This window comes from Podarcis filfolensis, assembly GCF_964270895.1.
Source record: "Podarcis filfolensis genome assembly, chromosome: 1".
In the NCBI taxonomy this organism is placed as follows: Eukaryota; Metazoa; Chordata; class Lepidosauria; order Squamata; family Lacertidae; genus Podarcis; species Podarcis filfolensis.
In genome coordinates this window covers 92,091,567-92,112,445 of record NC_139604.1, presented here as the reverse complement: position 1 = coordinate 92,112,445, position 20,879 = coordinate 92,091,567, and the positions used below count along the sequence as shown (strand labels likewise).

Here is a 20,879-nt window from a genome sequence, read left to right as displayed (position 1 = left end):
TCTTCAGATCACCACACAAACGCTTCTTGTTCTTTTATAACTTTTTATTGCGTATTAACAAAACAATCTTATAAACGGTTCTTAACTATTATTCCCCAGAGTCACTTATTTCAGATACCTTCTGAGCTCTGCTTCTCCGTAACCAGCCACTCTCAAAATGGCGAAGGCCTTTCGCTTTCGCGCTCTTTTTTCTAACCTCCTGGCTAGAGCTGGCTTGTATCTCCCCTCCTCCCAATCTGAGCTAGAACTTAACCCTTGCCTTTCCTGGGAACATCCTGTCCCGCCCTGTTGTTCCTGTTGCTCTCTTCAACAGATTCACTGCTCTCCCCCCCCCCCCCGCCCCGGGGAAAACATGGAAACTTCTAACTCTTCCCTGACAAGGAGGTCCTGCAATGTCAAAACAGTCACATGACCATCTACTACCAAAAATAGGATGCTCAAGGAGCCACTATACACTTGCCTGTGTTAGGTAGTCTATAAGTGCCAAGTGTGCTTTCTCCAGCTCTGCTGGAGACAGAACTGGAACAGGGTTGGGATACTGGAGCTGTTTCTTGTAATCACTGGGCAACAGTTCGGGATAGAGACCCATGACATGGGTAGGATCTAAACAAAATATATAACTGTAGTTAAGTCACAAAAAATCCAAACTATACTTCAAAGTGTATTCCGTTTTCAAACTCAATACTACCAAGTTTCCAGTTACCAGTTACCATAAACAATATCAAGGATCTCAGACTGGAAGTTAGAAGGCAGGAAATTTCACATTTCCACAGCTTCTATCAACAAACTGGTCCCTTGGCCAACTGCTCTTATGGCCAGCTTTCAGACGACGGTAAATGTTTCCATGTAAATGTTTCCATGGTAGCTCCATTGAGAGTGGCAGAGATATAAGATTTGAGAGTTTATTACTATGTGGATTGAAAGTATACAACCTGGTTGGACCAGAGCTATAGGGATGTCTCACACAACAGAAGCTTCACACTTGCCATGCATAAGAATTTCAAGTGGCCTTCCACATGGGGACTTTAAAACACACTTCCTGATATCTAGCCAAAGGCTGCTTTCCTCCAGTGTGACCAGTGACCACAGCTCAATGCCATGTGAATTTGCTATTAAGTAGATGTCACCTGCGACGGGGTGAGCTTCCGTTGTTCGGTCCCTGCTCCTGCCAACCTAGCAGTACGAAAGCACGTCAAAGTGCAAGTAGATAAATAGGTACTGCTCCGGTGGGAAGGTAAACGGCGTTTTCCGTGCGCAGCTCTGATTCACCACAAGCGGCTTAGTCATGCTGGCCACATGACCCGGAAGCTGTCTGTGGACAAACGCCGGCTCCCTCGACCTATAGAGCGAGATAAGCGCACAACCCCAGAGTCGGTCACGACTGGACCTAATGGTCAGGGGTCCCTTTACCGAGATGTCATTTAAGTTGTTATGATCTCAGAAGTCAACATGAACTGTTTTAGGAGAGGTCGTTCTCCAGTGGACATTATGATTCTATCTAGTGCGATATCATTCTGCTTTCATTCTGCTTTGAAGACTTTAGAGGCCACAGCAATCTCCCATACCTATCTATCTATTAAGTCCAGGCTACACAACTAACTTACCTGTCCCAAGCTTGGCAAAGACTTGCATCGATTCATCAAAGCGCTTTTGGCAGAAAAGGTTGAAGGCATACAGATTCTTAATATGATGGATTTGTTGTCGCTTTTCAGTATCAGAGTCATCCTTCATATCCTAACAAGTACAAAAATAGGCAAAAGATTTAAGAAGTGTTACTCTTTAAAGAATGTAAGATGGTTCCAGTATTTAAAAGAAAATACATAAGTGTAAAGGCTGTGAGCCTCTTGAAATAAGCACAGAGTTTTAAGCAAATTGCTCAGAAATAGTAAAAAAGTACTAGTAAAAAAAGAGGAATGTGCTTCGGTAGGAGAAACAAGGTTTCTATCTATGTTTATACAGTAACAAGAGCAGCTCAAGTCTGAATCGCATGTGTCCTGTTTCACTCATGCACACGAGTGAGAAATACCGACAAATGCTTCTGAGAATTTTAATTTGTTCTTGCACCCAGGCATCAATGTAAACTGCTCATATCATGTATTTTTGACCCCACAACATTTTTGCAATCCAAAAATATAATTTCAGTTGAAAAGAGAACACTTGGCACTCGCAAAGAAGAGTCACCGTTATTCATAAACTACATGGAGGAATCATGTAGTCACCGTTATTCATAAACTACATGGAGGAATCATGGGCTTGTTGATAAAAACCTCCAGTTAGTAACTGCTATTTAATCCAAGTATATGGAATCAATAACATTTTGTGTTGACAGATATATCTGTCATGTCAGTTTCTGACAGACAGATAACATCGTAATTCAGACAAATGCCTGTTATCAGGTCAAGTATGCTTCTAGGAAGAAAGTATTGAACTGTACAAAATTCTTCAGAGACTTCAGCAGAAACACAAAACCTTCCCATCTTCATAAGCAGCTGACCCAGTAAAAGTCTTTCCCCACTCCTTTATCTTGCAGTTGTTGCACCGCAAGACAAGTTTTCATTCTCAGTATAACTGTTACAAATATTTAAACTAAACAAACCGCATGTTAAAAACTTCATAGCACTAAATCTGGAAAAAAGGGAATGCATCACATCATCTTGAAAGAAAGATAATCAACTGATTGTTCTACCAAATATTTATGCTAATTTCTGAAAAACCTAAAGGTCACAGAGTTGCCTTAGGCAAGTCACATGTTCCCAGTGCAGGTTTCTTTTTCACAAAAGTGGCTTATACTAAACAGGACTGCAAGGGAATTTGAGCCATGGACTGTAAATAAATACACATACTAGAAGCACATATCTTGCACATTTATTATTACTTTTCTTACATCATGTAGCAAGTCATGTATACATGGTTCCCAGACACTCACCCATCCCCAGACACCGATCAGACCCAGATGAATGCTAAATTCTGGAGTTGTTTAACGTCAAGACACTCAAATAACAGGGGATTTAGGCTGTGTATTAGATGCAGCTTTTACTAGGTAGTAGCTTACAGAAGTTATCAATCAATACAGATTTAAAATGCTCCCATCCTGCCACTTACTGCCAATTGCAGAGCCAGTTCAAATTGCTTATCTTGAAGAAGCTGCTGGATCTGGGTTGCAATGGAAACCGGAATGAGGCGCCAAACAAAATGATTGCTGGCCACATACACAATATTTGTACTAAAAAGAAAAAAAAGGAAAGAAGTTGGGTTATCAACATGATCATAATAAAATGAAAGGACTTTCCCCCCTCCCCTTTGCTTCATAAATATGTAAAAAATAATAATTCAGTACAAGCGTATGCACAAGATTAGAATCTATAAAGTTAAGATGGGGGAGAAAAACTTGAAACTTCCATACCCTCCAGAAGTAATGAAGCGTGGTCTCTGGAGCTCAATACTCTGCACGAGGAGTCGGGGCTCAAAAGTACGAATCTCTACATATCTTGGCAGTACTGCCACAATGTACGGTGGTTGATGTTCTGTTTTGGAAATGGAACAGTCAGCAACAGCATATGGTTCTACAATAGCATCCCCCAAATTTACATTCGGAAACAGTGGATCTGTTGCATTTTATGCAATAGCATGCTTTATACTTTTGTGCTTTTCAGGCTTTCAAAAGCCCCTTCCCATTGGTCCACTTTAACGGCAGGGAAAGAGTGGCAAAGAAACTGAAAAGAAGGTATAACCAAGAGACCAAACTTTATTTCAAGTATAAGTCACACTTTCATTCTGCCTGTGCATCCTTGTTCTGCTCCAACTGGGCACTGTGTCCTTTGTTATGTTGCCCCCTAGTGCTTGCATTCAGAACTGTTCTCAATGTTCCCTTTATCTGTAAGCAATTGACTAGTCTTAGCATCAACTACCCTGCACTGATTGGATATCCTGCATAGGAAAATCCAACCATAAATTAATAAATAATAATAACCTTATGTATTCCTTTTGTATTGTTTTAAAACCTATCTTCTGGTGGGGGGTTGTACTGTTTTTAAAACCATTTTAGCTGTTTTTATTGTAAGTCTGTAAATCACCTTGAGACATATGTAAAAGAAGATTCCTAAATTAATAATAAATAATAGTAACAATCCTTTTTGGTTCAATTCTCCACCTCAGGAGAAAAGCAGCAGTCTAACATGGGTTGAGGCCAGAACAAGGTAATTTGTTTGTTTCAGAGGAGGCTGCTAAGGAAAAAGGCAGTGGTCACTGACTTAAATGGCCTCGGCCCAGTATACCTGAAGGAGCGTCTCCACCCCCAACATTCAGCCCAGACACTGAGGTCCAGCGCCAAGGGCCTTCTGGCGGTTCCCTCACTGTGAGAAGTGAGGTTACAGGGAACTAGGCAGAGGGCCTTCTAGACAGTGGCGCCCCCCTGTGGAACGCCCTCCCATCAGATGTCAAGGAAATAAACAACTATCTGACTTTTAGAAGACATCTGAAGGCAGCCCTGTTTAGGAAGTTTTTAATGTTTGAAGTTTTATTCTGTTTTTAATGTTCTGTTGAAAGCCTCCCTGAGTGGCTGGAACACCTAGCCAGATTGGTGGGGTAGAAATAAATTATTATTATTAACATTATTAGATTTAGTGCTCACCCATGGCTATTGGGATATCTGTCCAGTTCAAGGCACATTTCTGTGTACAAGTTCCTTCTTCATTTAATACAACAGTAAGATCGTCCTGGCCTACAGCAACTTTCCCATCTGCCAAAGGGGCTACCAGTGGCTCAAGCTGCTTTCCTGTGGGGAAGAGTTCTTTGATGGAACCTTTACCATCCACCTGCAAAAGGAATAATCAAAGCCAGTCAATCCATACAGAATAGCTACCCTAGACTGATTCTTATCATTAGACTAATTCTTATCATTAGTCTCTCCTTTTAGGAGCCCATCCACCAAGATTGCTTCACTTAAAAACCCTGCAGATCCAGTACCAACATATGCCTTTGAGAACTCCCAAACATAACTAACTTCCATTGAGGCTACAACATTCACACAGTGATACCACTTTAAACAGTCATGGCTTCCCCCAAAGCATCCTGGGAGCTGTAGTCTGTGTTAAGGGTGCTGAGAGGTGTTAGTCAACCCCTGTTTCCTTCCTCAAGCTACAATTCCCTCAAGCTACAAATCCCTCTTCCCTGAGAACTCTGGGAATTGTAGCTCTGAGAGAGAAAGGGTCTCTTAACAACTTTCGGTACCCTTAACAAACTACAGCTTCCAGAATTCTTTTGGTGAAGCCATGGCTTGCTTTAGTGGTATCATAGAGCATTAAACATATGGTGTAAATATGGGCTTGCAGAGCAATCCTACGCATGTTCACTCAGAATTAACTCTCATTAGGTTCAATGGGACTTGCTCCCAAAGAAGTCTGCATAGAATTGCAGCCTTAATTATATACAAGTAGTTCATACTGTAGTCACACACTCTTCCCACCTTCACTGAATCCGAAGAAAATCAATCTTTATTATTCTGACTTAGTCTAAACTCTCTCTTACCCTTATTAGATAATAGTCCCTCTTGAAACCCACACAGATTGAATCTTCACACCACGCCATTGACTTGGGTACATCTGGCACACTGAAGTCTCCCTGGAGAAAAGAAAAGGTCTAGTTACTCTGGTAAATGTTTTTATACAGTTTTAAAACTGTTTTATACATATCTGCATAGCAATATCCCTTGCTTGTCTGTATTGCCATCTCAATTATCTACCAGCAAAGCAAGCTGCTTTAACAGAAACTAAATATGGTAGCATTTGAAATCTATCCTCTAAACAAAAACACAAACAACTTCAAATCCCTTCCTATACCTTCTCATCCAAGGCCAAGGCGAACATACTCTCTCCCTTCCCATCCACCTTTAATATGTTTTGAGGGAAAGCAAAATCCATATGAATTTCGAGATGAAGATCCATGAACAAAACACTAGATAGCTGCCATCTTTCCCATGAAGAAAAATGCAGTACATCTGAATTAACCATAAGTGAGGAGGCCTTTAATACCAGAAAGACTGAAGGCTTGCATTCAGGTGCCCAAGCACTAAAATGTATTACATTCCTCTTAAAGGAGCCAAAACTGGCAAACAAGTAATAAAACAATAAAAACATCTTAAAAACAAGTACTAAACAAGTATTATTATTTTTAATCTTTGTTGGAAGCCACCCAGAGTGGCTTGGGAAACCCAGCCAGATGGGCGGGGTACAAATAATTATTATTATTATTATTATTACGACTACGACTAAACAAACCTGCAGCTCGTAGAACTCTCTGTCCTTCCAGTAATACAGCTGGAGCTTCTTTTTCACTGCCACACACATCCTCAAGACCTCTTCACCTGTGTCAGAGTGCTGTGGGGGGGAAATAGTTTTCTATGTATTAGTGTGGAAGGCACTTTATCAAGTACATTCATGTGCTCTTGGTATTTAAAAACTATAGAACTTTCCTCTCATGAAACCAGCCTTTATTGAGGACAATATTCTGTTCATTTTTGACTTCACACACCAAGGTTTCATAGTCATTCCCCTTTTTCAAGATTGGATAAGGCATGACATCTTCTTATACTTGCCTTCAGGTCACAGGTGAAGAGAGTTGCACCCTTTGCCTTGGAAACTGTTGTGATCTGCTGAAATGTCAACAGGTCATGAACGTAAATGTTGTTTTCTGTTTGGAACAAGACAGGAACATTATTGTAATTCCACATGCCCTCATAACTATTTCAAATTTGAAAACAGAGAAATGGGTTAATAAGTGTTTGGACACAATTTTGCAAACATCTCTCAGATGTCTTGCCGATTCTAAGGTACATTGTGTTGCCAAAGACCTCACTGATGCGTGTCTGCAGTATTCACATAATTATGGGCTACAAAGTCAACAACTCTTATCAGCAGGAGACAAGACTTAATTTGTGGGGGTTTTTTAAAGGTGGATGACAAATAGATATAATGTAAGCTAATGCAATCTCCTCTATGTCAGAATGCAGAGAAAAACATTCCATGTATGTGGGAGAAAAGACACAAGGGTCTTAAGAGAAAGACTTGCAACATAAATGAAGGAGATCAAGGATAACCATGCTCAGATGAATAATAACACAATCCTAAGCATGTGTATCCTATGCATATCCATATGTCAGTCCTATTGAGTTTAATGGGGATTACTCTGAAGTAAGAGATGCATAAGATTGCAGCTTCAATTACTCTGTCTCAAAACATAATGCTGTGAATTCACTTACCTAATAAACTGACCAAAATTTTGAACTGGGACACAACATGGATCTACAAAAATAATAATACAAAAAATGTTGTAAATAAGTTGCAGGCAAACCTCTGCTAGAAATGAATCTTACTTAACAGAAAGGGGCTCAAATTAGAATAAATTTATATGCAAGCTATCAACCTCTAGCAGAGTAACCTTGCAGCAATAGTCATGACATTTCTGGTGACATTAACAGCTTCCGTCACAGGCAATAAATACTATTTCAACATGAACTCCCAAGAAGTTTCTTGAACTATATAAAAATATATTTATAGTTTAATAGGCACAACAATTTTGCTGAGCACGTATACCATTGTATAGATATTAAATAATAGTGCCTTTACTTGGATAGAACTATGGTTTAGTGCTATATCCAAATGCCGCTATTAAGGCATTATAAGCCAGTCATAATTCTTAGGATTCCAGCCAGCAACAAAGGATTGAGTTCCACAAGGAACAAAGCATATGCAAATAGGAACGAAAACCCCAAAAGAAAATCACACTAGTGCTGTTTATTATTCAGCAGGCCGGGAAAAGGAATGAACACCAACACAGTAAGCTTTTATAAGAACAGTTACTCAAAATAGGCTGCTTCGCTCCCTCAGAATATTCTAGTTTCTTATGTAAGGTTTTTAATTAAATGTTAATTAACAGACTTTGTAGCTTAAAAAAGGAGCTGCTTATTTGGGTTGACATATTTACCATTAACCATACCGAGTCCTTCTGCTCCCTTTTCCTGAAAGGAATATTGATAATGGCTATGTCTGCACATAAAACTAAGCTGTGTTTGTTTATTTATTTGTTTAAAAAACCATAAATTGACTTCCATATGAGGAAAGCAGCCATGGCTTACTTCTCAAATGCTTGATTCCCCTCCCCTACTCACCTAGCCTCATGCCTCTGTTTTGGGTACTTGAAATGTGTAGCCAAACAAACCATAGTTAAGCAAGGCCATTAGTTTTGGATATAGTGCCAAAATATAGTTAGTATAAGCCATGGTCGATAAGCCAAAAACAAATAGTTTGCTGGGCTGGGTTCAAACCTTCAATTAAGCCACATTTGGCTAAAAACACCATGGCTTAGTCTTATGTGTGCAAACCAGGCTTTTGTCATCAAGTGCAGGAGACCAGAAGACATGGGCATACATTCCCATATCCCTTATTCTAGTTGTAGCTTTGTGTGCATTTTGTAAGCTGCTCTGGGACCCTATTTTGGCTGTACAGGATACAAATATAATAAGCTACTCAGAAAAAGCTAGTCACTTGAAAGCACAAGGCTGCAGACTTCCATTCTGCATTGGTGCTGTTATGCCAAAAGGCATGTACTGCAATTTCCCAAATGTCTTTGAAGTAGTGTCTCCGGTTTTATTATAGTAACCCCAAACACATTTACATGGGATCAAAGCTAGTGGAACTCTACAAGACTTATGGCAGCTACACACATTAGGATTGCTGCAGCAAATGCCAAAACTGTAAGAGAAGACAAGATCAGTGGCACAACAACTTCCATCTCACCCCACCCCAGTAAAACAAAGTCTTGACTTCAGTCAAATGCCTCTTATGATTTTAGGTTGGTCCAGAGATATCCCATGTACCTGCTGAATCTTCTTGGAGAAGTTCTTGTTTGACTTCTCTAATGTCACTTCAAATCTGTTGCAACCTACCAGACAGCAAAGGGATTCTTTTAGACTATGGACACTTTTCACGTTAACTATTTCATCAACACATATTTCAACAGCTAAGGCAAAATATCCCACAAAGTTCTGCTATCAGTTTAGAGGAGTTGCAAGCCTCACATGTCCACCTGAAGTTTGCAAAATAAAAATAAAAATGAGCAATTATACATTACAGCATACCCAGTTACCCCACCAGTAAACTGGGCATTTTCATCTCATGGACGAAAGGGATTTAACAAAAGACTTCAAAAATCTAGTTTAGGAAAAGGCAAGCCCCCAGCACCCTTTATCACTACATCAGCAACTAGCAAATAAAATCCCTAGGGAGTATAGCAAGAGGGACAAAGAATAAAAACACTTCACCACAAGGGTTTAAAGGTTTATGGATACAAACTTACAGCCACTTTCTGATGTCGTAACCTCTCCTGACGTTGATGCAAAAAGGGGGAGAAATTTACCAAGTGAGACAAGAGCAACTGAAAACTATCATGATTTGACTGGAACAGACTGGCTAAGGTGGTTTGAGAATAAATTCAGTTTTCTTAAAAGAATCATGTCTTTTTCTGCAAAGCTAGAAAAATGGCTTCTCTAAGATGGTACTGGTGTTGCCCAGAGCAGGAAAAAGCAGCACCCCAGGCTCACTTCCCCTGTTTTCATAGCTTTCCTGAGGAACAGGTTAAAATGTCAACTCCCAATTCATGCCCATTGGGCCACCCCGCTATTACTTGCATTCATTAGTAACACCTTTAACCAAAATGAAGCCTAAGTGCACATAATTGCATTTGCTTGCCATCATTCCCTGTCATCCTCATTTCTTGCATTCATCTCCTCAGTTGTCTGCCCTTGCCTTTCCCTTCTTTGTATCTTCTCATCCCCTGTCTGAAGGTTTGGAGAACTGCTGCCAGTCAGAGTATATAATACTCTGAGCTAGATGGAGCAATGGTCTAACTCTACAAGGCAGATTCCTATGTCCACTGTCAACATGCAGAGAATGGAGCTTGAATCCAATGTTTGCTTTGAGCTTGGAGGCTGGCTTGATGTTCACCAGTCCCTTCAACCCAATGCAGCATTCCATGTCCCTTAAATGCCACTCCTGAAGGCCGGGGATCCTCTGGAATTATATGGGGTACGGCACAGAAGGCTGCAAATAGCAGGGCATGTTGGCGGAAATGGGGTGCCTTTCTTTGTGCTAATAGAAGCACTTCTGCCAGCACAGGGGCAGCCTTTGATACAACCCTGTAAATTTAGACTGCTCGTGCAACTGTGTGATTTTCCAGTACAATACTGGGAAATGTATTGTGGGGATGCTCTCACAAAACCACATCATCACTGAAAACTGCGGAAGGAAGGTTACTCTGAAGCAATTCTTCCACTTCAAAAGAGGTTTTAAGAATTGGCATTCAGTCTATCAGGACTTAGGACAACACGGGACAACAAGTGAGAAAAGGACTGCTGCCAATGCACCAGTGAGCCAAAATGTAGGTGCTGTAGGGTATTGTTTTGGCTTTTCCATTCTAAATCATACCATAGGTTATATAGGTTGGGTTTTGCATACAACAGCTCTATCTGAGCTTTATGCTCCCTTAAATCTTACACCTTGTCCTGAAATACAGTGAAAAACAGAATCACAGAATTGTAGAGTTAGAATGGGCCCTGAGGGTCATCTAGTTTAACCCTCAGTAATGTAGGAATCTCAACTCAATACATGGCAGATGACCAGGAAGAAGAGTCCACCTCCAGCGAAAGCCCCATAAACCACCCAGAAGACAAGAGGCACACAGCTGACCTAGGATGTACTAAATGTAGTTCTTTATTAAATTGTCCTGTAACTTGCAACCTGATCTATTCAGTGGCAGAAGGTACGGGCAGAAGAAGTGGAAATCATTCATCTCCCTCGCCTGTTTTTAACTAAATAAAAAGCAGTGATGGAACTGTCAGTTGTGTGATTATCTTCACAGCAAGTTTGGCCCTCACTGCTATCAGATTGTGCAAATCGAGCCTACAATCGAGCCTATGCACAGTGAATGTTATCTTCAAGCCAACTGCTGACCTACTTCAGCTTTCAAAGTTATGCCATTAGTTACACATGTTTTTAAGGATTTGGGTCTATTGAAGTTCCCACAGAAAGGGAAACCAGAAATGCTGCAGGGACCCTATGACATTTAGGGGCAGTCAGTGCAGTCTCTAGTATTTAAGCTTTATACAGTGTGGTTCTTATGTGAGTATCAGGGTCCTGCACACACTCTCATCGCCACCAAACACAGCACAGAAAACCGTGTAAACCCACCCTAAAATACAGTTAAACAAACGTGCTTCATTGCATGTGCTGCAAGGGCTTACAGAAATTTGGCTAATTTTTTTCCACACCCACCAGTTTCCTTTCGAATTCTGTAAAGAAGAAGGTGGCCTTGTTTTGTCCCAACGAGGAGCCATTCCTCTGCAATAAAAACAAACATTTTATAAATTGCAGTAAGATCACATTTCTTCCATCTATGCATAATTTATGTAACCCTTACATCTCATACTGGCAAGTTCTAATGAATAAACATATGAGTGGAAACTTCTCCACATAGTTCTTTGGAAACGCTAAAATTAACATGTCAACGGTTTTTAAAACCTTCGATTTTCCCCTTAAAGTATGAACAATGTAAGAGAAATGCATACTATTTCTAGATGTGTTTATATAAGCATTCCAATAAAAGTATTTGCAAGTAAACCTTTAAACTTGTTTAAATGTAACATTTAAACAAAATTTACAGTGCAATCGCATGCATTTTTACTCAGATAAAAGTCCCTCTAACTTCAGATATGCTTTCTTCCAGAAAAAGAATGTACATGATGGCAGCCTAAGTGCCCTTTATTGATTTTCTCCCCCTAAATCAAGCATTTCATTTTTTGTTATTTTTTTTATATATACGTTGTACAGTACAAAAAAGTAACATTTGTGTTATTTCAAAATTCTGTTTCTTTATACAGTACAAAAGAGTAACTGTGTCAACTTTGAATTCTGTTTAAAGCCGATACCAATCAATTTAGCATGTTGTGGTGGGAGGGGGATTAGGAAATTTTACAGAAAACACACATCATTACCGAGTGTGCTTGGTAAGAACTACAGCCTTTGTTAAAATTCTGGCTTTCATTTTAAAAGTTCCTTGCTTAGAATATGGTGAAGAAAATAAACTCCTGTTTATCATTAAAAAGCTCAAAAGTCATAACTGAAGGGGGCTATGCTGCAGGAATTATATTCTGAAAATGCAACGGTCTTTGTCCTGAGCAGTCTTTATAAAATGATAGAGATAAAAAAATTGGTTGGATATCACCATCCCCAGATATTCACTGATATTTAGATTATCTTTGTAAAACAGATTACTTAATAAGATAAATCATTATTACCATGCACTTGTTTTTAATTGAACTGCTAATAATAAATGTTGATGAACAAAGCAAGACTAATCTTTATCATGCATGTTTTTTTACTAAAATGTTGTACCCAAATCTGCCCCAAAAAGCTTCTTCCTTTAACGGTATGTGTACTAAGCAAGTCTTGCTAATGCTTAATGTTAGTAATGTATAAGTTGAGGTCCAAAATTATCTTATTAGGTGCTATGCAAATAGTACTGCCAACTGAAAAGCACACACTTATATTTAAAGACATGCAAATCATTTATAGCCATCTGTATCATAAAATATTGCCACAAATTCCTCTTGGCAAACACAGACACAAATTATTATTATTATTATTATTATTATTATTATTATTCCAGAAAATGGTGCTTGCTCTAAGAACATTTTCAGCATTATTAATTTTGTACACAAAATGCCTGTCAAGTAGGAAAAAGTGCAAGCAGCACATATATTATCACTTGTGACATCACATGTACACACAAGGCAACTTCACTGTCTCCCACAGCTTCACATGCACGTAAACACAGCCAAAAAAAAAGGCATGCAATCACCACACATGACAATAAACAGTTTTCACACTTTTTATCTTACACCAGAGTGCTCCCCATGTAGAAAATTCTTAACTTTTGATAGTGTCCCAATTTCTCATATTTTGTTGTGAACCCAATGCCACAAACCTTCCTCTGCTCAATCTCCCCATAAGTTATATATTTCTAAGTAAATAAAGGCTTGCATTACTTTGGGCCAGAGCATACAGACTCAATATAATCAATTGCATCTCACCGAAAATACCGGTGATTTTTTTCCTCCCTACCCACTCCATAATATAACGAGCAATGTAAATCAACGATGAAATGCAAGAATATACCATTTAAGCAAGTACAGTTATCTCAGCCTCCTGATGGCCAGGCAAGATTTCTGACTGGAAAATGCAGTCAATTCGGATGAGAAGGCCTGACTCAGTAAGGAGATCAATAATTCAGACGGATATCATTTGGATGCACAAAGTTACAGGTTGCTGAAGACACATCCAATTTTAAAGTACACACAACTGCCACCGGATATACCTTGCAAGGGAATGTGGAGGATTGCAGGTTGAAAGAAAAATAACAGGACACAAACTGGTTTAGATGGTACTATTTAATGGTATCCCTCAGGGGAAGTAACAGGCCTTTGAAGGCTGCAATTGAACTCTAAGTTAGGAATAGGAGAATATTCCTGACTGAAGAACTGAATTAAGTTCATATATTAAGTTCATATATTTCACTCATTCAGTAAACTACTGTACTCAGTTAGTAAACTAGCCTTCTCCAACCTTGCAGCAGCACTGTAGTTGGACTACAACATCCATCATCCTTGGCCAGCTTACCAGTGGTAAAGGATTGTGGGAGTTGCAGTCTAAAAACATCTAGGGTTGAATAGCTGAAAGTGGTCACAATTCACAAATCATACTTCATCTCATATACATCAGACTGCTTCACATGTTGCAAAAGCCAGATCTCCGTATTTCCACTGCAAGTCAGCCATACTTGAAAGTTATTCACAGATGACAAACATTGTTTATAAATATTTGTTTATAAACATTTGTTTTAAAAGGAGTGCTTTTTAATAATAAAAAATAACAGGCTTGCAATCATTTTGCACTTTGAAGAAGTCACACAATATCCTGAGAGATCCCACCCATCCTGCTCACAACTTCTTTGAACTGTTGCCTTCGGGCAGAAGATATAGGACAATGAAAACACGAACCACACGCCTCCTGAATAGTTTCTATCCAAGAGCTCTGATTGTACTAAATAATGATCTCAGGGCCAGTTGCAAGAAATAGCAAGCAGGGAGTAGGAAGGAATGAGATAGGTTTTAGGTTATGTTATGCCTTTAAATAGGTTATGCTATATTCTGGATTATGTTATGTTTTATAGATTATGTCTGAATAGGATGAGAGTGTTGGAGATACGTGTAAATGTGTATGTGAACCCGGTCTTTGGGGGGGTGTTTGATTTTCGTTGTTGTGTATACTGTGTATATACGGACAATGACAATAAAATTTATCTTATCTTATCTTATCTTATCTTATTTTCTGCAACGTGTGGAAATGGCATTAACATGGCAACTACTCTCAAAACCCAATAATGAGAAAGATGCAGCCCACAGAACAGATATGAGGTAAGTTCAGTGCTTTTTTTTCCTGGGGGTTACGCACACCCCTAAACATTTTGTGAATCTACTTTTTGTTCATTTACTGTATTTATTTCCCCCGATTTTAACTATAAAATGCTGATTTTCTTGAGTCAAAATGAGAGTACCCCTAAACATTTTTTTAGAAAAAAAAGCACTGGGGGAATTCAATCCCACTGATAATGCACTCTTTTCAGAAACCAAGAGAATACAAAACACAGCTAGCCATCTTTCCACCTCGATTTCATCGGAAGGGTACGCAAGAGCCGCTTCTTGCGCCAGATTCATTTTTTTAAAACGCGTCCACCGCACCATGACGCGTGTTAAGGGGCTGAGGGCAAAGTCGCAGGCAACCACTGATTCATACGTTGACAAAACACGCCACACTTCAGTGTCCGTCACGTGTCCGGCAGCTGACAGGCTTCAAAAACCACAACGTCGAGTGACCCTTCAGGTATCCAGCGGAGATACCAACCCCCCCAAAAAATAAAATTAAAGCGGTTGCCTCATCGGGAAGAGGGCAGGGCTTTGCCGCTCCCTCCCGCTTCAAACGCACAGGCAAAACGGGCGTCAAACCCCCTTCCGTGGCCAGGAAGGAGAACCGGACCGGGAGCTGGCAGCAGGGCATGGAAAAAGCAAGCGAAGCGGGCGGCAGGGAGAGGGAGGCGGGGATGGCGAGGGACGCCTTTGCCGAGATGCCCCGTCGCAGCTCGGCGCCCCACTCACCCCACGCGGCCAAGCAGTCGATCTGCAGAGGCAGCTTCTCCAGAATCGGCACCGGCTCGAAGGCGTCGTGCATGATGGCGGCTACGCGGGGCCCGGCAAAGGCCCGCCGAGAGGACTCCCTTCGAGAGTCCGGCTCCGGAGCAGCCGCCCCAGACGCCTCCTTCCAGGCCCGGCCCAGGCGCTTCCGGCTCCCGCTTCACTTCCGCGGCCAGGCTCCACCTCCGGGAAACCCCCCGGGAGCCCGGCCTCCTCGAGAGCAGCGCCGGTCAGCCGCTTCCCCTCGTCTCTGTCTCGCTGGCCGAGCCTCTCGCGGGCACTGCGGCCTCAGCAGTTGCTGTTAGTGGTGCAAAGAGGGGCGTCTTTTCAACATGAAGAGGGGCTTTTGGAGCCCCTTGTATAAAACGGGGGTGCGGGGGGATCGGGTTCACGGTACGTAAAAGCTAAACAAGCTGTAGCTTAGGGCCCCACTCTCTTGGGCCCCCCCAAAAAAAATTAAAGGAAAAAAACCTGGGTGTACATTTCCAATATATAAGATAAAACACACAGCAACATATACTTCTTCTTAATTGTATTTCACTATAATGTACTTCTTAATTGTTTTTCAGTTCAACAATTACTTTGATAAAATACATATTTTGTTATGTGCAAATGGCTTTAGGTACCCATTAGGTCCATAAATTACCATATGGCATATATTCAACACAAAAAACCACAACAATTTGTTGTTGACAAAGGACAGCTGGACATACAAAGGGCCCCATTCAGTAGCTTAGGGCTTCATCAGACCTAAATCCCGTCCTGTTGCAGCCTCAGCAGTTGCTGTTTATGGTGCGGAAAAGCGGCATCTTTTCAACACTAAGAGGCGCTTTTGGAGCCCCTTGTATAAAACGGGGGATGCTCATTAACCACTATTGGGAATGCTTGTGTAGGGCTGTTCATGGGCATAGCCAGGATGTTTGTTAGGGGGAGCAGGTTTTTGTTAGGGGGCGGGCAGAACCTCAGATTTGTATTGATTTTTATTGATTTAGGCTATTCACCCCGTCACACACACACACCCTGACTACGACCATGGAGCTGTTACTTATGGGACTAGGGTAGCAAAGGACAAATCGGGCCATTCTTTGGAAAGGGGTATCCCTCAAGCCCAGCATGCCAATCATACAAGAAGATAGTGGTCATTTCAATTGGGGTCATCTTACCTGACAAGGGCGTAAGCCAGACTATTTGGGTCACATTTTTGGCATCCTGGTCATTTATATGGGTAGCCTGTGGTTATTGATCAGCTGCAGCTGGCCCTGTCTTTACCCATCATGTGCCTTCCTCATGGTTTGCACCACAGCCATGCAGAGCTTGGTTAGGGATCGTGGGAGTCATAGTCCAAAACATCTGGAGGGCATCAGGTTGGTGAAGACTGAGCTAGATGCACTCTGGATCTGATTTCACAAGAAGCTGAGTCAGGCTGATGGGCCATGCAGCTCAATATTGTCCACTATGCTAGGTGGTGGCAGTCCTCCAGGGTTTCCGATACGGATCCTTTTCCAGCCCCTTTTCCAGCTAGTGCTAGAAACGATGAACTTTTGCGTACAAAGCATCTGCTCTACCACTCACTCATCATTATTATTTATTAAATTTCTATGCTGCCCTTCATCCAAAGATCAGAGAAATATAACCCCTCATACGTAATTCTGGGGCCGAACCATGATATCAAGGTCTTACTTAACAATTGCCTTCTATAAAATGCATTGCTCAGGGCAACATACAAGAAGAAAAGTACATTAAAAATCCTATATAGTCATCTATAACTTATTACATTGCAGGGAAATGATTAATTATACATGTAAATGCTTGGTGACTTTCAATAAGGCAGCTTACTAGTGGAGCTGTTGCATAGGAGTCAAGACTGTTGGTCAATAACTCAGAACATTGTATGAAGACTGGTAGCATATCTCCAAGGCACTTCATGGAATGGTCTTCCCCATCCTAATACCTGGATTCATCAACTGGAGATGTCAGAGCATGAACCTGCAACCCCCTGTCGGTGGCTGGCTTATGGAACAATTATGATAAGTCAGCCATTTGCATATACAAGGAGCATATTGCAGTTCTGATGCCAAAACTGAGAGGCTGCCCTGGGGAAAAACCTGTTTTGATGTGTAAGATATAACAAGTTCCACAAGCTGAACTTCCCAAAGACAGGAAGCTGAAAGCAGGCCCATATGTGCTTTATGAACCGTTCATAAAGGAGACTGTGTTTCTGCAAAAATACAGTGCCCAGTCATCATACTTATGGCCCTCATTTAGCAAACAAGTATAAGAAATCAAGCTTAAAGGTCAGAAAGCTACACGCAAAAACTGGATTTAAGAAAAAAAAGAATTTTATTATACAGAACAGAAATCTGCAACTGCAAATTGAATCAAATGAAAGAGTGCCTGTAAGTTACAGGAAAACCCATTACCAAACCACTTATACATAAGTACAGCTAAAACGCCTCTGGAAAGCAAAATCCAAACAATGCCACATTTAATGTGAAATCCTAATTCCAGGTTCTGCTGCTAGAGGGCTGAAAGTGTCAAAAACCAGCAATGAAGCCCAAATTTTGGCACTAACATTTGAAAAATACCCCCCCAAAATCCTTCCCTCCCACAAGACACCCAGAACAGAAACATCCCAAAACAGCATATTTGCTTAAATTATTGCAGGAGAATGTTTGTTGTTGTTATAAACAATTTGCCCCCTTTACAGGACTTTTAATATCTCAGTGACAGGCTTAATTTTCTGAGAATCTCTTTTTACAAAATCCTGTGAGGTACTTGAATTTTGAAATACATTTAATTATAAAAGTGTGTTGTCAGAGGTGGCTCTTTATTAAAGATCATAGTAGGAAGGAAGGTGGGACAAGGAACAACTAACTGAAAGGTGACTAGATGGGAATAATTGTAGCAGAATGTTTGGAGTCACTGGAAGTATAATAGGATGCTTCTGGCCCTAGGGACTGGGCTATTAGGAACTTTATAAATTGACAAAGTGTTGGATATGGTATATGAATGTGTATTTAGGGCCAGATTCAGGTTTGGAGGTGCTCTCAGGTGGGCCCTGGGCCCCTGGACGTGGATTTACTTGGAAGCAATGGCAGGTGGCTATGAGCCACCACTTTAACTTTCCTACATTGCATCAGAATGATGCCACACTGTGGCTCAATAATCCCAGGACAGGTACTGGGGGACCTGGAAGCTGCAGACACCAGGTCTATTCAGGAGTTATTTGAGAAGAGCAACAGGAACAAGCTGCTATCTGAAGTCACAGTTCTGTGTAAAATATGTGAACATCTAGGATAGGTTAGTCTGACATATACAAACTTTTAGGATAGGACTGCACAACTTGTGGCTTAACACACCCCGACTGCTTTTGCTGTCTGTCTAGAGCTGCAAAAACAGGAAGGAAGGTTGTCAAGCATTTGACAAGCCACAGACACGGCTATGGGCTGCAATGGACTCGGTGGGTCACAGCCTGAACAGGCCTGATTCAAAGAGTCAACATGTATGGGGAGGTTGACTCCAACACAAATGCATTTGTGAGTCTATGGAATATGCTCCAATGCAACAATATTAGAAGCACAGGCTAAAGGCATGGGGCTGGTCAAGGTCAGTGAATAAGTGCTGAGGGTTTTTTTTTTTAAATTATTTAAATTGCACTCTGCTCTGATTTGAATAGTTAACTGCTCATGCTCACACCCCATTGCCAGCAACGAGATATGTACCAAACACGTAAGCGATCACTGCATCTACGTACGCAAAACTTAAAATAGACCATCTTTCCTACACAGTAGAGTGAATAAAATTGCACTTGATCTTGCCAAAAATATTAGGAATCCTAAATTTCCCCAAATACCTCCTTCCCTCGTGATGCGTTAACTGTTTCCCATAACTAGAAGTCCTCATTCTAAAACTTTCTCCTTTTCACCAGTCAGGTACCAGAATCTTCAGTCAGAAGCTGCTACATCCAATAAAAATGCAAGGCACTGACCCTGATCCATAGATTACTGCACACAGCAGTTTGCTGCATGCACACTACTGTGGGCAAGGCTCATTTACAGATGGTTGATTCTGGCATCTCTCATGGGTACCAGTCCTTTACTGGGCTGGCGAGATTCAATCCTACACACACTGTCCCAGATGCTGGATACAGAGTTTTTAAAATATACGTAGCATCTTACTGAGCAATCGCTGATACCTGTCTATAAGCTTGAGCTTGCCTTTGTCTCTGGAACACCCGTGCTGGTTTGGGGAAACCATCAATCACTCTTCCCCTCTTCCCACTGTGGTTAAAACATGAGGGATTTAGCTGTAATATTGAATTAACCATTCCTCAGGCAGTTGTTAGAAAAGTTTTAGATTTAGCTTGACTATAATGTTTAAAAATTAAAGACGTGCTGCAATCAAGACGTTTAAATGGCTTAAAACCCACACTTGCAGCGGCAATGCAAATTCAAACATTTTCCTAGGTGTATCAACATGTGTGTGATTCCTTCCACAGTGATCCAAGCAAAATGTTCTTTCCTCTGAGAACAATGTCCAAAGGTGAACGTCACAGAACATATCAGAAGAATGCAGCATTCCATGGGAGAAAAACGTTTCTTCCTTTCTTCAACAGCAGGAAGCCTTGTCAAGCAAACTGTCCTCATTCATTCCATTTTAGATCTTTCAAAATGTGTGATCATTCTTTCCTGCAATATTAATATATGGGTCACAATGAGGTTTCACATTTCTTTTCTTTTTTTAATGTTAACATTAGTGGACTATCCAAAGTTCAAAACACAAAGCAAATGCTTCTTCTCTAACAGGAGTTAGACTTAGAACTAATTCCTTTTAGGCATCGTTAAGTGAACATCATGTGACTTTTGTCATTCATGTGATGAACATTCTTTTGAGCTGTAAGTGAAAACTGTTACATGCCCTAAAGATTGACTGAAAGCTTGGAAAATATCCGATAGGAGCACACCCAGAAGAACTATTTGGCACAAAAAATAATGGATAGAAGTCACACTGCAAGGAACTTTACCATACTGAAAATGAAAATGAAATCACAGTGTATGCAAACGGTAGTCATACATGTCTCGGGTCAGAGACTGAACAGAAAATGTGTTTGCCTGAAACACACTCTGAATGCTTCTCTATGGGCTTGGAATGCATATTGTAATGCTCAGAATTTGTCTGCTGAATTTGCAGCATTCATCTCTCATCACTCCTGAAATCCCAGCAATGGCTTCCTGTTCCTTTTACTGCCTACACAAACCCCTTGTCCTTGCCCTTACAACTCTCTAAACTAGTTCCACCCAATCTGTCCTAATATCCCAATGTACTCCTTCCCATGACCTTCAGTCAACCAACCCTACTACACTTAGCTGCCTAAAGGTTGTTTGCTCTTAAAGGATATTCTCCATTTCACCTTTCCACTCCATATGCCTAGAGCACAACCAGACAACCAGAATTCCTCAGTGAAATCATTTCTCTAATCTTTCAAGTCTCTTTAAAAGCCCACAAAGCTTCACTCCATTTTAGTCCTCCTTCTCAATCAAACTTTAACTATGAGTAACTGCGTTCATTCATTTAAAACATA

At 40.8% G+C, this 20,879-nt stretch overlaps 1 protein-coding gene across 2 annotated transcripts in view; it reads right to left on the bottom strand.

Annotated features, from left to right (window-relative positions):
• VPS39 (VPS39 subunit of HOPS complex) overlaps positions 1 to 15,486 on the bottom strand; it is a 28,173-nt gene extending 12,687 nt beyond the window's left edge. Inside the window, exons 1-13 of one of the 2 annotated variants that reach the window (XM_083606580.1) lie at positions 15,263 to 15,450; positions 11,325 to 11,390; positions 9,352 to 9,378; positions 8,873 to 8,937; positions 7,256 to 7,298; positions 6,593 to 6,687; positions 6,276 to 6,374; positions 5,527 to 5,619; positions 4,631 to 4,814; positions 3,404 to 3,524; positions 3,103 to 3,223; positions 1,605 to 1,734; positions 461 to 603 (exon numbers count right to left, since the gene is read on the bottom strand). In XM_083606580.1, the coding sequence (XP_083462706.1) occupies positions 461 to 603; positions 1,605 to 1,734; positions 3,103 to 3,223; positions 3,404 to 3,524; positions 4,631 to 4,814; positions 5,527 to 5,619; positions 6,276 to 6,374; positions 6,593 to 6,687; positions 7,256 to 7,298; positions 8,873 to 8,937; positions 9,352 to 9,378; positions 11,325 to 11,390; positions 15,263 to 15,335 (1,260 nt within the window). In that variant the 5' untranslated portion in view covers positions 15,336 to 15,450. Of the gene's footprint in view, positions 1 to 460; positions 604 to 1,604; positions 1,735 to 3,102; positions 3,224 to 3,403; positions 3,525 to 4,630; positions 4,815 to 5,526; positions 5,620 to 6,275; positions 6,375 to 6,592; positions 6,688 to 7,255; positions 7,299 to 8,872; positions 8,938 to 9,351; positions 9,379 to 11,324; positions 11,391 to 15,262 lie in introns of both variants that reach the window. The other variant, XM_083606581.1, reaches the window with a different exon arrangement.
• Positions 15,487 to 20,879: the final 5,393 nt, after the last annotated feature.